This window comes from Gekko japonicus, unplaced genomic scaffold (assembly GCF_001447785.1).
Source record: "Gekko japonicus isolate JY-2015 unplaced genomic scaffold, Gekko_japonicus_V1.1 scaffold2341, whole genome shotgun sequence".
NCBI lineage: Eukaryota > Metazoa > Chordata > Lepidosauria > Squamata > Gekkonidae > Gekko > Gekko japonicus.
In genome coordinates, this window is record NW_015167605.1 from 18,277 (window position 1) to 34,350 (window position 16,074).

A 16,074-nucleotide genomic window follows, 5' to 3' on the forward strand; every position below is an offset into this window, starting at 1 on the left:
TTCTTTGACAGCCCTTAGGGCAATTAGGGAAGTTGTCCTCCCCACTTGCAATTGCTCTCAGCAGAAACCCAAACCTCCCAGCAGAATCTGTTTTCTCTGAACTTGGCATCACCATCATTATAATTGTGTTCCATTTTGCCAGTCTTTGGGGGAAAGCTAACTCTCCATTTTTATCTGTTTCCTCAGGCATCTGTGGAGCAATTCGTTCCCTTGAACTTTTTAAAAAGTTCCCATTGAGACATGCAATAGAAGTTTTTGCAAGACTGAGGTAGAAAACAAAAAAATTATGAAGAGACATCCAATGCAGCACACATGAAAATGGAAAGGAATCAGAAAAGGTGTGTGTTGTAGTAGCAAGAGCCTCAGGGAGGGAGAGCAAATGGCTCTTGAAAAACATGCCATCTCAGTGATGTACATTTGAACTACGAATGCTAGAGAAGCAAGATGGCCCGTGACGATGCATTGCTGTGGGAACTATAGACCCCCTTCACAAACTGACCTAGGCTGAAACGACCTCCTAACTCTGATCAAATGAAAGAAATAGATTTGTGATGTTCACTTGTACAGGGAAGCCAGGTTCTGATGATGTGGCCATGACTCCAGAGTAGAATCCACAAGGCTCGTCCTACTGAAATTATTTACTATCAGTCCCTGTCGTCTTTGACTCATGGAAACCACTGGCCATTGGGACAATGGGCCATTCAATGGCAGCACCTATGAAGTCGTGCTTCGGAACAACTCCAATTCCACTAATCAGTTTACAGGTGTGCAGTTGATCCAGTCTTTCAAGCCCCTTCTGATCCCCTGCTACACCTTAGTGCTGCTGGTGGGAATCTTCGGCAACTATCTCCTCCTTTATGTCATCTGCAAGACCAAGAAAATGCACAACGTTACCAACTTTTTCATCGGCAACCTGGCCTTCTCGGACATGCTGATGTGTACCACCTGCGTCCCCTTTACCCTGGCGTATGCCTTCAACCCCCAGGGTTGGATCTTCGGCAAGTTCCTGTGCTATTTTGTATTCCTGATGCAACCCATGACGGTATATGTGTCTGTCTTCACCCTCACAGCTATCGCAGTGGACAGGTAATTGCTGAATGTCTCCCCCATGATTAACTCAGACCCAAAAGGTTTCACTTACCTCTTTCACTAAGGGAAGAAGTTTGGGGTTTCCAATTACTAGACTGCCACATTGGGGTAAGTGTTTCTTACATCCTTCTCCTCCAGTCCCAAGTTTCCAACAGTTCCTACTGTCAACCACCCAGGTCCCTTCCCATCACTATTATCCATCTTCTGTTCCTCACAACCCAGAAGAAGAAGAAGAAGAAGAAGAGGAGGAGATTGGATTTATACCCCGCCCTTCACTACCCAAAGGTGTCTCTTCACTGGGAGTCACGCCTCAGAGGCAGCATGAGCCAGCACAAGCCAGGGAGGGAAGGGAAGGTATTTAAAGTTCACATACCTTCCTTTCAGTCACTGAGTTGCTCGGCGAGTGAAATTCTCCATTATACCCTATGGGGACATTCCCCATAAGGCTCGGCGAGTGAAAATATATTCGGGTTTCCCAAATATTGACCCGAATACCAGTAAAATACCAATACTGGTATTTGAGCAAAATCTGAAGACATGGGATAGGTAGGTTGGCTAGTGGGAAGGAGAGAAGGAAGAGGCCTAGCAGCAGTGGCCACAGGCCCATAGCCATGGTGGGGAATTTGGGGGTGGAGCCCCACCACGGACAAGCCCTGCCCCACTCCAGGAGGGTGCCAGACACTCCCCCCAGACTCCCCCAGTGCACCTCACCCCAGCAGCTTTGGGGGAGGCTGGGGAAGGAAAGGGCCCTGCCACTTCTGGTCAGTTTCACTCCCAGCAGATCAGTTGTTAGGGCAGCATTACTCCTACAAAGACATTACTTTTCAGAGCAAATCTGCCTGCCAACCAATGTTCCCTCTAAGCTGTGGAGTCTCGTGAGCAATTATTCTGCTTTATGAGCTTCTGGCATTAAAGCTGTGAGCTAGCAATTTGGCTACTGCATAAATTAGTTGGCTCTGGAGCCATCCTCCCTGAGCTAAGACAAAAATGTGTGAGCTAGAGGCTAAAAAACTGTGAGCTAGCTCACATTAACTCAGCTCAGAGGGAACACTGCTGCCAACTAAGCTGATGGTATGGCATTACCTATTGCTATAAAAGAGGTTATATGACAATTTGCTTGATTTGCAGATCATCGATTCTTAGAGATTGCATTTCCTTGATACAGAATTTGGTCTAAAGTAGCAGAACAAAGTTTAAGTCCAAACCTTGAAGAAATTTTGTTTCAGTTTATCTGAGGAAGCATGCTTGAACATGAACGCTTACAACTTAAATAAAACTTTGTTGGTCTTAAAAGTGCAATTGGACTCAGACTTTGTTGTACCAGTATAAGCCTTGTGAATCACAGCTCACTGGTGTGTGTATGGCCATAATTATGGTTTAAGGAAAGTTGGACCCTAGAATATTAGCTTGACACAGTCCCATAGCTACCATGGGGCACCTTGGGGCTAGGCCCTCCAACTTACTGGCAAGCCCCCCCGACTTCCCATCCAGCCCAGGGCCCCCAAGTGGTGATAGATGCAGGGAAGGAGCTGGGTATTTCTTTAGCCAGTGCCCCCTAAGAAATTTAAATGCCCCCGACTTTAAAAATCCTGACTTACGGGCCTGGTTTGACGTAACAGTTTCCATACATTTCCATATATCTAAATGTCTGTAAGGCCTCTTATGATACTGTTCTGGCCACCTGTCAGTTAATCCAATGATTGTAGCAAGGAGATTGCAAACAATGCTCCCTCTAAACTGTGGAGTCTTGTGAGCAAGAATTCTTCTTGGTGAGCTACTGGCATTAAAGCTGTGAGCAAGCGATTTGGCTACTGTATCAATTAGTTTGCTCTAGAGCCATCCTTCCTGAGCTAAGACAAAAATATGTGAGCCGGAGGCTAAAAAATTGTGAGCTAGCTCACACTAACTCAGCTTAGAGGGAACACTGATTGCAAATGAGCCCATCTCTCTCCTGGCTTTTATGCTCTTTTAGTAGCCTATTGTTTTAATCTCAGCAGACCTAGGGAAATCACAGCATGACACAGTTTAAGTAGATGATTCTGACTCATAGTCTTCCAACTGGGCAGCGAACTCAAGTGGTATTACCAAATCCACTGTTAACCAGAAGGGCTGCAGTACCCAGGCTTTGAAGCCCTAAACAGTCTGGGACTGGTATACTTCTCATAGTCTTCCAACTGGGCAGCGAACTCAAGTGGTTTGTTGGCTCCTTGTGTCTCCTGTTTTTGCCCCACACTCTGCCCCTCACTTAGTCCAGAACATCAAGTTCTCACCATGTTTTTAGCTTCTGGCCAACTGAGTTGGTGAATGCACTAATTTCATATCTGTTCTCTATCCTGAGAGAGCTGAATTATCGGCAGAAGACTAGAGAATGATGTGTCTTGGTTTGCAGATGGGTTTTGTAGCAATCAATCAAAGAAAGGTGTCTTTGGTACCAGGTGTTATCCCTGCCTGTGAGTTAATACCATATTTTTTGTGCAAAAAATTGGGCCTGGTAGCTGAATGCAGTTCTTCTCTTTGGCAAACTGGGCACAGATGCAGAAATTCAGAGAGGGGTATTGCAGTGTTTCCATGATGGCATAATTCTAATAGTCAAGTGTTTGATTCCAGAAAGAAATGGTAATGGGCAGGGAGGGTACAAACATTTAAAACAGTGAAATCCAAGGAGTATTTTCCATGCAAGTAACAGGCCTACATAAAGGTACAAGTGGTACCTAGGGGTGCATGGTTTTCATTTGTGTTCATGGTTGGGAAGACCATTTTCATTCTGCCATTTTTCTTTGCAGGGGCCAGTAGCTAATGGAGCAGTAGCCTTTGTCCCCATGTTTGGGGGTGTATCGTTATGGGTCTGCCACATGTTTCCTCTTTGGAATATTTCTAGATACCAGGGCAATGTCAAGATTTTAACTTTTTTAATTGCTTCAATGATGAAAGTGTTTGATTCCAGAAAGAAATGGTAATGGGCAGGGAGGGTACAAACATTTAAAACAGTGAAATCCAAGGAGTATTTCCCATGCAAGTAACAGGCCTACATAAAGGTACAAGTGGTACCTAGGGGTGCATGGTTTTCATTTGTGTTCATGGTTGGGAAGACCATTTTCATTCTGCCATTTTTCTTTGCAGGGGCCAATAGCTAATGGAGCAGTAGCCTTTGTCCCCATGTTTGGGGGTGTATCGGCTAGGGCTGCCAACCTCTAGGTGGTGGCTGGAGACCTCCCGTTATTACGGTTGATCTCCAGGCAACATGCCCCCCACAATGGATGTCAGGAAGAAAAAGAGCAGGCTACTGCCCCTTCCACCCATCCCATCCAGGGTGTGGGCTGGCCATTCACAGTGACAGCCACTCACACTGCCCCATCTAGCACTCAGGCAGCCACCTTGGTATTGGCCACCTGTGCCCAATCCATCCACGGTTGGGCAGCTGGCATCCAGTGATGGTTTCCACTCTCCTTATATGGGTTGAGGGATGACCCCCTTGCTTGGCCCTGGCAGGGGGCCCGTGGGGACAGTGGCAGTACCCCATCTTGGACTTATGTCCAGGGCCCTAGAATCACCAAGGCTGCCCCTGTTTCTTTGGCTCTTTTCTTATTTTCTTTGCTTCCCTTGTGCCATTTTAATGCCATTTATGCGCCACGCAGAGCTTGAATGCCGTGTTTATGCTCTTGGCATACAGTTGACCCAAAAAGCAAGCATCAGTATTAATGATAATAGTTATACTGAATTTCATTGGTATGTTAGAAAGCCAGCTGCAGTTTCATCCCAAGCTGGGAGAATATATGGAGAAAAGAAACCTAAATTTTCAAATCAAACTGATGTGTTCACAAAATGTGTGTAGATGGATGGATATATATGATAGACAGACAGATAGATGGGTTTAACTACGGCTTTCAATAGACTAAAGAAACCTTGTAGCATGATCCTAAAGAGTCTCTCAGACTTAAACCCCACTGAATAAGATTTATTCTCAAGGAAGTTCACAAAAGATTGGAGTCGTACCATGCCATCCTAAACAGGGTTACCACCTTCTAAGCCCACTGTCTTAAACTAACTTAGAAGGGTGTAACTCTGCTTGGCAGGGCACTGTAAGTCAATCATGTAAGCTGGTTGCTTGATTACTTGATTGATTTGCATATATTTGCATATGAATAAAAATAGCGCTGAAGGGAAAGCATGTATCATAGCAGACTTCATCTTAGAAGAAGCATCCTCTCCCATGTGTGAGAAAAGGTCTAATGCCTCTTGTAAGTATGTGTTTTTAAAAGAAGATTTACTCAACCTGCAGATGATATGTGATTTTTTAATCAGCATGGTGTAGTGGTTAGAGTGTTGAGCTCGGATATGGGAAGTCCAGGTTCGAATCCCAACTCTGCTGTGGAAGCTTGTTGAGTGACCTTAGGCCAGTCACACACTGAGCCTTACTTGCCTCACAGGGCTGTTGTGAGGATAAAGTGGAGGGGAGGTGAATGTTGTCTTACTAATTGAGGACATCATTTTAGTCAATAAAATACTTCTCAATTATTATAGCCAATCAATAAATTAAATACTGCAGAAATCTTTTAACTAATACTGTGGCTGTGTTACTGAGATTGTCGAGCTGGCCTGACAACTGGAAACAGGCTTGGTGTAGCCCATACTGAGGTTCCCATTGAAGAGAAAGCAGCCAAGGGGAGATTCCCACAATTCACCTAGAGAAGAATGGGAAACAGGTCCTTCAGGAAGGGGGTACAATGTTTCCACATGGGATTCCTGAGCCAACTTCGAACCTTCCCATGGGTAAAACTAGATGAGACAGAAACAATAGATTTCCCAATATCTATAAAACCTAAATTTCAGGCATGGATCTTTGATTTGACTTAGGCCACATGAGAAAGTATAGAGTTTTAATTCTTCCACTTTTGCATGGTTTCTCTAGTCAAAACCACCTCCATGTTCCTTTCAGCCTTATGAAGGAATGAAAGATAAGCATCTTTCTTCCACCGTCTTCTTTCCTTCCAAATACAGGGATGGTTTCAATGAAGAAAACTGTGCAGGGTGGATTGAAATGCCTCTTCTGTTCCTACATAGCCAGGCCTGTTGCCACAGAGGGCATTTGGGGCAATGCCCCCCCCAGATGAGTGCCGCCCCCTCAGATAAAAAAATCAGAATTTTGTTTAAAAAAATTAAAAATCCAAACAAATATTTTAAAAATGTAAGATGTGTGTGTGGGTTGCAAAATGACCCCAGACACAATCAGGGAAGCTTCAGTCTCATTTTCTTTTTTCTGGGCTGAAAAATAATACATTTTTAAAAACGCAAATAAAATTTAAAAAAATTGCAAAAAAAAAATAAAATTGCAAAAGGCAAGAGAGAGAGAGTCGGAGAGTTCCCCCCCCCCCAGGGCTTACACAGAAAAGCAGCCCGGAATCGAGTCTCCTCAGTCAAAAGGACTAGAGGTCACAGTGGAGCCAGAGCTGCTGCTTCTGCTGCTGCAAGAGGAGCAGCAGGTGCAGCCGGGTTGGTGGGGCATGGGAAAATGCCCCCCCATTTTCCCATGCCCCACCAACCAAATTTTTCTGGCTACACCCCAGTACATAGCCGTGATCTGACAGTGTCCCATAATCTGAAACTGCGTTTGGGTAAATGCTGGAATGATCTGATCAAGGATCTTCCAGTGCCTCCTCAGTTTTGATCCCGTGGCAGCTGGCATCTATCCTTTGCACCCAGGAGGGAGACTGGGCACCTTAGGTTGGCTCCAGACTAAACGAGTAATTTTCTCTAGTTCCCCCTACCTGTTTCAGAGCCCACTCATGATATTCCTCTGAGTCTCCTTTCCCCCAGGAGCAACATTTCACGGAGATCGATGGGCTGCAGGGGGAAGGGGGAGGCAGGAACGTTCTATGCTGCCCATGCAAAACGTACTCTGGATCCAACCAATTGTATGGCTTGCAGCATTGAGCTGCCTTTCAAAGAAGCACCTGGATGGAGTGGACTTTGCTGTGCCTTTAAATGAGTTATTAGAAGTCAAAACAAGCATGATGCAAAACGTCCAGTGACTGGGATCCTCTGGAATTTTCAGAAAGTTAATTAGCAACCTTGAAACTCCTTGAGGCTGCTTTGATCTGATCAAGCTTACTCTTTTCTCCCTTGCCTCTTCCAGAATTTAAAATGCTCATCCAAAGCTTTGATTAGCTGCCTGGAAGAGGGGAATAACAGGTACCAAACTTCTTTCCTCCCCGCAGAGCTAATTGTGGTATCTTAACTGGAGATGCCAGAGATTAAACCTGGTACTTTTTGCATACAATGTACAGATTCTACTTTTGAACCGTGCCCCCCTCCCTGGTTGCTGCAAAAGGCATCACGGCAATTGCAAAAAAGTAACCAGAGACCGGCAGAACTGCATCTATGGAGATCTCAGTTCATATCATGGACTGTCTTGCTAATGGGTTCACGAAGACTAACTTAGGGAGCAGGGCTTGGAGACAAAATATACCTTATGAACCTACCTGTGGCCCAGTGGTTATTAAACAACGTTCCAAGGAACACTGGGGTACTGAACAAGTTTATTTGTGGTTCTTATTTATTTATTTGCTTCCTTTATACCCCACCTTTCTTCCTATAGAAACCCCAAATGGCTTACACTGTGTTCTACTCCATTTTATCCTCAAAACAATCCCATGGAGTATGTGAGGCTGAGAGCGTGTGGTTGGCCCAAGGTCAGCCAGCAAGTTTCCATGGCGGAGTGGGGCATTGAACCTGAGTCTCCCAGATCTTTGTCCTGCAAGGGGAAGACTGGTCAAGGCAGACCTGCAGTCCAAAGATAGCTCAGATACTATTCCCAGTCCCAGGATATTCTCTGCAGTGCGCTCATGCTCTGCAGCAGATGAATCCAGGTGGAAAGAGGTCCTTGAGGCAGGCATGGATTCCAGCAGACACAGGCAAATAGAATCAAGCTTTTCTTCTTCCCTCACAAAGACACGGTGCTCTTTCAGGCACTGAAGGCAGAGAAAAGATCTGGATGGCTGACGTGGAGCTCTTTAAATCCCTGCCTCAGCATCCTTCCGAGGCAACATCTTTTCAAGTCAGCTCAAAGGAGCGTTCTGATTGGCTGGTGAGATTCTGAAGAGGCCGGCAAGGACCTGCTGTGTAATACCAGTTGTCAGGATGAAGGGAAAGAAAAGTCTCTATTATTTCATTCCCCCACAATACGTGCCTACCATGTGACTTAATTCGGTGACTCAGCTTCTGATGTGATAATTGCAGTTCCTGAGGACAGGGGCTGTTCTGGGATGGAAGGGTATAATTTCTTTCCATAGCTTCACCCCGTGACAAGCCGTTTGTGTTTAATTAAATGGTATAGAAATGGAATTCTAATGAAAGCAGGGGGAGCAGAATGGTTGATTTAATGGATGTTAGGTTTCCTGGCACCTTTAGCTGCCGTTGTGTTTTGCCTTGGGATTTGTTGGGGGCTAATTGTTAGCTGACCCCTGCCGATTCTATTAGTATCTCCAAAGTTACTTATTTCATTGTGGCATTACCAAATCCACTGTTAACCAGAAGGGTTGCAGTCTGGGACTGGTATACCTGAAGGATCAACTCTCCCAATATAACCCTCCACGCTTTTTTTGACAGTGCCTGGTCCTCAGGAAGTCCATTTTTCTTCCACCTGGACGGGGCTAAGATGGAAAAAGCCCTCGCTTTTTCCATCTTAGCCCCGTCCTGGTGGAATGCTTTATCAGAGGAGACACATGCCCTGAGGGACATGTCAAGGTTCTGTTTTGCTGGGCATGCAAAACAGAATTGTTCTGGCAGGCCCTTAGTTAATCTTTTTCTTTTCAGCAGTTATGGGTCTGCCACATGTTTCCTCTTTGAAATATTTCTAGGTACCAGGGCAATGTCAAGATTTTAACTGTTTTAATTGCTTCAATGATGAAACTTATGATTCCGTTGTACGTCTTATAAAATGTTGTGAGCCACCCCGAGGGGTGGGATATAAATCTAATAAATAAATAATACAGGAACAACCTCTATCAGATGAAGGATGGAATTGCATCTATATCAAAGAGCCCAGAGAGGTTCAAACTGATATGTTGAGCCAACCCAAGACATTTGCTGCTTCAAATGGGTATAACACATGATTCAGTAGAGATGTCTGAGGACTGCAAATGATGTAGGAATGTACAGGTATCCCCTTTGGGATGGAGGGTGTCCTTTGAAACTATGGCTTGGAACTGATGACATTAGAAGAGCCCTGCTGGATCAGACTAGGGGTCCATCTAATCTAGCATCCTCTTTCTCACAGCGGCCAACCAGTTGCACTAAAGGGTGAACAAACAGGGCATAGAGGCCAAGGTCTTCCTCTGATGATGCCTCTCAGCACTGGTATTCAGATGTTTGCTGCCTCGGGATATGGAGGCTCTCTTCAGTCCCCATGGCTAGTAACCACTAATGGACCTCTGCTCCATGAATCTGTCTAACACCCTTTTAAATCCACTTGTGTTCATGGCCATCACTGTGTCCACTGGCAGTGCATCACTCAATTTAGCTCTTTGCCAAGTAAAGAAGAAATCTTGTTCCCTTCATGCTTCTTTCCAGCAACTGCAGACGTTTTCCTCCACTGCAACACCCAATTCCTCTGCCACTAGCACTTCTGCATGCACAAGACCAACATTTTTGAGACATAATTATGCATACAAAAGTACTCGTAGCAGAGGAAGTGGAGGAAAGCACAAGAGGAACAATGTCATACTTGTAGGATCCAAACTGCTGCTGTCCCAAACAATCACCTTGAGTGGCTTGTGAACATATGTAACTGCCTTATGTTCATTGATCTGTATAGCTAACTGTTAACTACTTTGGCTAGTAGCAGTTCTGCCAGGTCTCAGGCACAGAAAACGTTTTGTTAATGCCTGCTGCCTACAGTCCTGTTAAGTGAAGATGTGAGGGGCTGAACCAGGAACCTTTTGCATTCAGAACAGGTGCTCTCTCTCTGAGTCAGGGCATGTGATCTGCTACTGAGCCACCCCCCTCACCAGCCAGGATCAGGCAGTTTTATAACGGTTCATGACCCAGCAAGTGGGGCTTCACCACCCACCAGAAGGCCTCAATGTATGACTTGAAGACCATTGATATAGAATATGGTATTTTTGTGTGTGTATGTCTGCCCCTGGAAGTCATGTCGACCTCTGGTGACTTACCCCTACTGGGGGCCTGGAGGATATTCGGAGAGGTGGCTGAATAAAGCCTGTCCCTGTCCTCCCAATGTGGTATTCAAAGGAAGTCTCCCATCCAAGTACTAACCATAGTTGACCTTGCTTAGTCTCCGAGATCTGCCGAGATCAGGCTTGTCTGGGCTATCCAGGTCAGAGCTGAGGATATGGGAAGGGAGCAAGCTTCCAAGCTGATCTCTATTTCAGGAAGGATAAATTCTTGTGCAGCTCTTCTTATATTAAAGCCCGCAAGTGGAAGCAAGAGAAGCCACCCATGTTTGTTTAAAACCTTTCTTGGCCATCATTCCACCTTACAGAGCTCAAGGTGGCTTACAATGTAAAAACAACATAAAACGTAAAAAATACATAAAACACATAAAATACCACAAATTAAAACCACAATTTAAAACTGTTGATAGGCAGAAAAACTAGACTGACTGAATGCCGCCTGGAATAAAACTGTCTTCAGCTGCCTCCTAAAGATCGAGGGTGGGCAGGCGCGCCTCCCTTGGGAGATTGTTCCATAATTGTGGGGCTGCCACTGAAAAGGCCCTCTCTTGTGTACCCACCAGACAAATTTCTTTGGTCTATGGGACAGTTGAGAGGGCCTCTCCCTGTCATCTTAATTCCCAGGCAGGAACACATGGGAGAAGATGGTCCTTCAGATACCACAAATGGCTTTAAAGGACAAAACCAACTTCTTGAATTGGGCTTAGGAGCAAATCAGTAGCCAGTGTACTTGCTGTAATATTGGGGTCACATGCTCCTGGTAGCTGGCCCCAACCAGCAGTCTAGCCTCAGCATTCTGCACAAGCTCTTCCTAGGCAATCTGAAGGCCAGATGCTGGTGCCATATAATAGGGGAAAGCTGTTGTCTTCATGCCCAACTTGTCAGCTTCCTGGACATTTCTGGCCATCCACAGCTGTAAACAGGATGTTGGACTAGATGGGATCTTGGTCTGCTCCCAAATTGACATGTTTTAACCCCCTTTAATCTCTAGTTTTGGACTAGATGGGATCTTGGTCTGCTCCCCTTTAATCTCTAGTGTTAGATTGTAATTGCCTACCACTGTTGAATACTTTCAATTACCATATGGCTGTGAAAAACAGTCATTTCCACAGGCCCTTGTAAGCTTTTCTTGTCTGTGCAATGATGGACTTATCCTTACCTTTAACATAAACATTAGATGAGTCATTGGCCTGTCAGGAAGCATCAAAAAAGCAAATAAGCAGAGAGGTCCAAATATGCATATGCAATACAGTAAGGCCTCTAGTGGTTAACTGGAGTGCTTGCATTTTATTTAACAGGCTAGCCTGATCTTTGTCAGATCTCAGAAGCTAAGCACAGGGTCAGCCCTGGTTAGTATTTGGATGGGAGACCTCCAACGAAGCCCAGGTTTGCTAAACAGAAGCAGGCAATGGCAAATCACCTTTGAACGCTTCTTGCCTTGAAAGCCCTAAAGAGTTGCCAGAAGTCTGTTGTCACTTGACAACACTTTACACTTACACACACATTTTCTACAAGTGTTGAGAGGAAACATGAAATATCTTGTTACTATTTTTTTATCCCCTGGAAAATGAAATCTCCCCACCACCACCACAAACACTTTTGGAATTTTTTCATGCATGGTTTGCAAAACTGCATGGTTCACAAGGGAATGGATGCTTGTGGGAAAGGGAAACATGACCCTGCTGATTAGACAGCCAGTCCTAAGCTGGTGCTCATTGTGCTGTGCAGCCAGCAGTGCATCTCATTTAAAGAAACGTAGTACAAAAGAATATGATTGTGATGAATATCTACACATGAATACTACTCCTTGGCTCAGCTATCTCACCAATGAGGACATTCGCAGAGTCTTCCCCTACACAACCAGTGGCAGATTGCCAGAAACAGTGGCCTGAATGGATGTGAATAAGTGCACAACTATGCAAAAATTGCCTCAGTCTCCAAAATGGCAGCATGTCATGCTGAAAATCAAGTGCAGGAAAATGGGTTGTAGCACTACATTATGTCAGAACCCACAGCTTACAACGAAGTACACACATTCAGGGATGGTTATACATTTATTGCAAAGCTATAGATGCAGTAACACAGGCACTGTTAAGAATGGAGGCAACCCATTGAGCATAATAGGATATAGGGCATTCGTATGCACCCCCCATGGCATGGGCCAATTAGCTACCCTCCCGCGCACGGGACCAGCTAAAAAACCGTTAGGTGGCGAAAGATGGGAAGCCGTAGTCTCTCACGGTACATAGGAGACTTCCAGACAATACAACTTCCAACATAACATCCTCCTGCACATCTGTAGAGATAAGCGTTGCGGCACAGGCAGAACAGCAAAGACAGGAATGCAATAGCAATTACCAAGACACAGAATGAACTCCCCAACCCCCATGGCAGCATAGCTGACACATTCTAGAGGATTGTACGTGAGGCATTCTACTTGTAAAGCAGGAACTGGTCCATGGGCTCCTTCCCACAAGGTGTGCACACTTTGGTAGGAAGAGGCCCATCCCTCCGATTTGAAGATGTGAGGATCACTGAGGACATGCAGTCCAACAGCCTCCTAAAAGCTGGTACTCACATTGAACCGCACCAACCATGCATCAGGGATCTCTCTAGTCCTGCCTGGGCAGCAGTCTGCCTTCATGATCCAGTTTCATGTTTTCTATGTATGAATATATGTGCTGGAGCTGGAGGGTTTGGGCTGACAAGCCACATGTCAAAAGAACCGCTTTTCTAAAGTGAAAAGTTCTGGGGTTCAAGGCTGCCTGGAAGCTGTGCCCTCTGCTTGGAACTCTCTTTTCCTAATCCCATGCTGGGCCAATTGTGGCTAGTCAGTGGGCAGGGGAAAGGATATTACACATGCCCACATGCACCTTTTAAATGATTTCTCATATGATCACCAGCTGGACACTTTCCAGGGCTTAGTCTGGTATCTGATACTTGAAACAACACAGGAGTTCTGATCATGCAGATAGGGCCCTATGTATATAGTTGCCGGCTCTGGATTGGGAATTAGCTGGTGATTTGGAGGTGGAGCCTGAGGAGGGCAGGGTTCAGGGAGGGGAGGGACCTCAGTGGGGTATAATACCATAGAGTCCATTTTCCAAAGTGGCCAATTTCTCCAGGTGAACTGATCTCTGTCAACTGGAGATCAGTTGTGATCCCAGGAGAACTCCAGCCATCACCTGGAGGCTGGCAACCTATGCACACATACCTGCACTCCTGCACAACTCCATTCTGGCCTCCAAATCAGTGCATGGAGGTCCAGTCTCAATACTAACATTGACTAATATTACTGTAATAACTGGGCCTCTCATAACAAGAAGTCACGGAAACAGGTAAGTGGTTGGACCACACCAAACCGAACAAGAAGTCACGGAAACAGGTAAGTGGACCACACCAAACAAGAAGTAGAGGGAAGTCACACTCACTACTGTCCTTTTCTTCCCAGATACTACACCACGGTGCACCCTCTCAAGAAGCGCATCTCATTCAGTACCTGCGTGTACATCATAGGTGGGATCTGGCTGCTCTCCTGTGCTCTGGTGGCCCCGGCTATTGTCCACACCTACCATGTGGAGTTCCAGAAGGAAGGCTTTGCCATCTGCGAGGAGTTCTGGATGGAGGAAGAGAAGGAGCGCCTGGCGTATGCCTACAGCGCCTTGATCATCACTTACATCCTGCCTCTCTCGGCCGTCTCCCTCTCGTACATCTGTATCACCGTCAAGCTAAAGAACCGCGTGGTGCCCGGCCATCCAACGCAGAGCCAGACGGAGTTCGATCGTGTGCGGAAGAGGAAGATCTTCCGCCTCCTCGTGCTGGTGGTGGCTGCCTTTGCCATCTGCTGGTTCCCCATCCATGTCTTCAACATCATCCGCGAGATAGACATCAACCTGATCAACAAGGATTACTTCCTCCTGATCCAGCTGCTCTGCCACTGGTTTGCTATGAGCTCCTCCTGCTGTAACCCTTTCCTCTACGCCTGGCTGCACGATCGCTTCCGGAGTGAGCTGAAAGAGATGTTCACCTTCAAACGGAAGATCATCCCAACCAATAACTGTGTTGCTGTTAGTGTGATGCTCTGAGAGCCCAGATCTGTGCTCCACTTTGGCGCATGTATTGCAGTGAGCAGGAAACAGGCTCTCATTCAATATCTCATCTTCTCTTATAAATACCACCATTTTTGTGGAACCTTTGATGAAAGCTGGCATGGTGTAGTGGTTAACATGTTGCACTAGTAGCTGGGAAACTCAAGTTCAAATCTCCACCCTGCCCTGACACTTACTCGTGACCTTGGGCTAGTCATGCTTTCTCTCAGCTAGTCCTCTCATGGTTGTTGTGGGGATAAAGACCGGGTTCACATGGTAATGGGGCTCTAATTTGTTGCAACAAATGAAGAAGCATTCACTGTAGCAACAAAGCATCCATACTGGTGGATTTCCCCACATTTTTTTCTGTCCCAATCTCCCACAGTGGTTATATCCTGCTCCACACCACCACAGTGCTTATGGAGGTGGTTCATTGGTAATTAAATATCGCTATAGCATTAGACTGCATTATAGTGCACTATAGCATTATAACATATCACTGTAGCATTATAATGCTATAGAGCTATAATTATATAGTGCTATAATGCTATAGTGATAAGTCAGTAGTCACTAGGCTGATGGTTAGGATGAAAGACTATGACTCTCAAAACCACTAAAGGTGGGTATGGATTTGAAAGAGTGATTGGTCCAAAGTTACCCAGTGAGCTTCCATGGCAGAGAGGGGATTTGAGGCTGGGTCTCCCAGATGCTAACACTTTAACTACCACACTACATGGACTAAATCACTTTATTAGTTTTGAATAGTATTGTGATGGACCTTTTAATTATTCTTTAGACCATGGAGAAATTTCCCATCTTAACTGTGAAAATGATGTTTCAAGTGAATTCTGTAACTGACAGTCTCATGAATGCTACCTGGCTGCCATTTAACTAAGGTGACCATTATTGTATGTTTTCTTTTGCCTTCCAGCCCACTCACTTATGCTTAGACTCAATGGATCTCAGTTTGCACACATTAAATGCCTAAATGTAAGACAATGAACAGCAGTATTTTGGGAGTATCAGCGACCCTACCACTATGCCAAAGCAACAAACAGGATTACGGAGGCTTATTCAACAATATTTCAGTCTGTTTCAACAGGAACTATAACTGGACCTTGTTCACAGAACTATGATTGAAGGCAAGATCAGAACGGATACTGATAGGAACTTCATTTGCTTAGACTGAGCAAGATTCACATTCAAGTGTTGATTGTGCCAATCCACAAAGGTCTGTTTTTATAGACAAAATTAATGAGAAGCTGTTCATCAGAATGGCACGGAAGGGACAAGGACCAAATGACAAAGCATCTCTCTAAACTTGCTCCTCGCTCCAATCCAAAAATAGCTAAAGATGTCCTGCAGATGGCAGTGTGGTTTACCTTGGACCCCTCCATGCTCTGTAGCTGATCCCATTGTTGACACCTTCACATGGGCGGGCACCAGATGCCACCAGAAACGCGATCAGACACCTGCCCTTGCCCCACGGTTTCCGGAAACTAGTACCTCCGAGGTACTAGCTTTTTGCCGCGCGTATTCGGCAGGACGTCTCGGGTGACCCACGGGAGTGCTACGCTTCCCAAATGTGCCGGTGAGATCGCGCCCGGAAAATCCGCCTATCTTCCGTCTCTGTAGCGTGGCTAATGTTCCATGTGACCGCAGCCATAGATTATGTATGCAATCAGTGGCAGATCTAGACACAATGG

At 45.5% G+C, this 16,074-nt stretch overlaps 1 protein-coding gene across 1 annotated transcript; it reads left to right on the top strand.

The window, feature by feature from the left end:
• The first annotated feature begins 667 nt into the window (after positions 1–667).
• On the top strand, positions 668–14,365 carry PRLHR (prolactin releasing hormone receptor). Its single transcript, XM_015413999.1, has 2 exons — positions 668–1,086; positions 13,732–14,365. Exons 1-2 carry the CDS (start codon positions 668–670, stop codon positions 14,363–14,365), a joined length of 1,053 nt encoding a protein of 350 aa, XP_015269485.1.
• Positions 14,366–16,074: the final 1,709 nt, after the last annotated feature.

What these genes read in the sequence shown, in the direction of transcription:
- PRLHR (XM_015413999.1), top strand. Translation starts at nt 668, where the DNA reads ATGGAAACCACTGGCCATTGGGACAATGGGCCATTCAATGGCAGCACC. An exon ending in ACAGCTATCGCAGTGGACAG is followed by an intron (nt 1,087 to 13,731) that starts GTAATTGCTGAA and finishes TTTTCTTCCCAG; the next exon opens with ATACTACACCACGGTGCACC.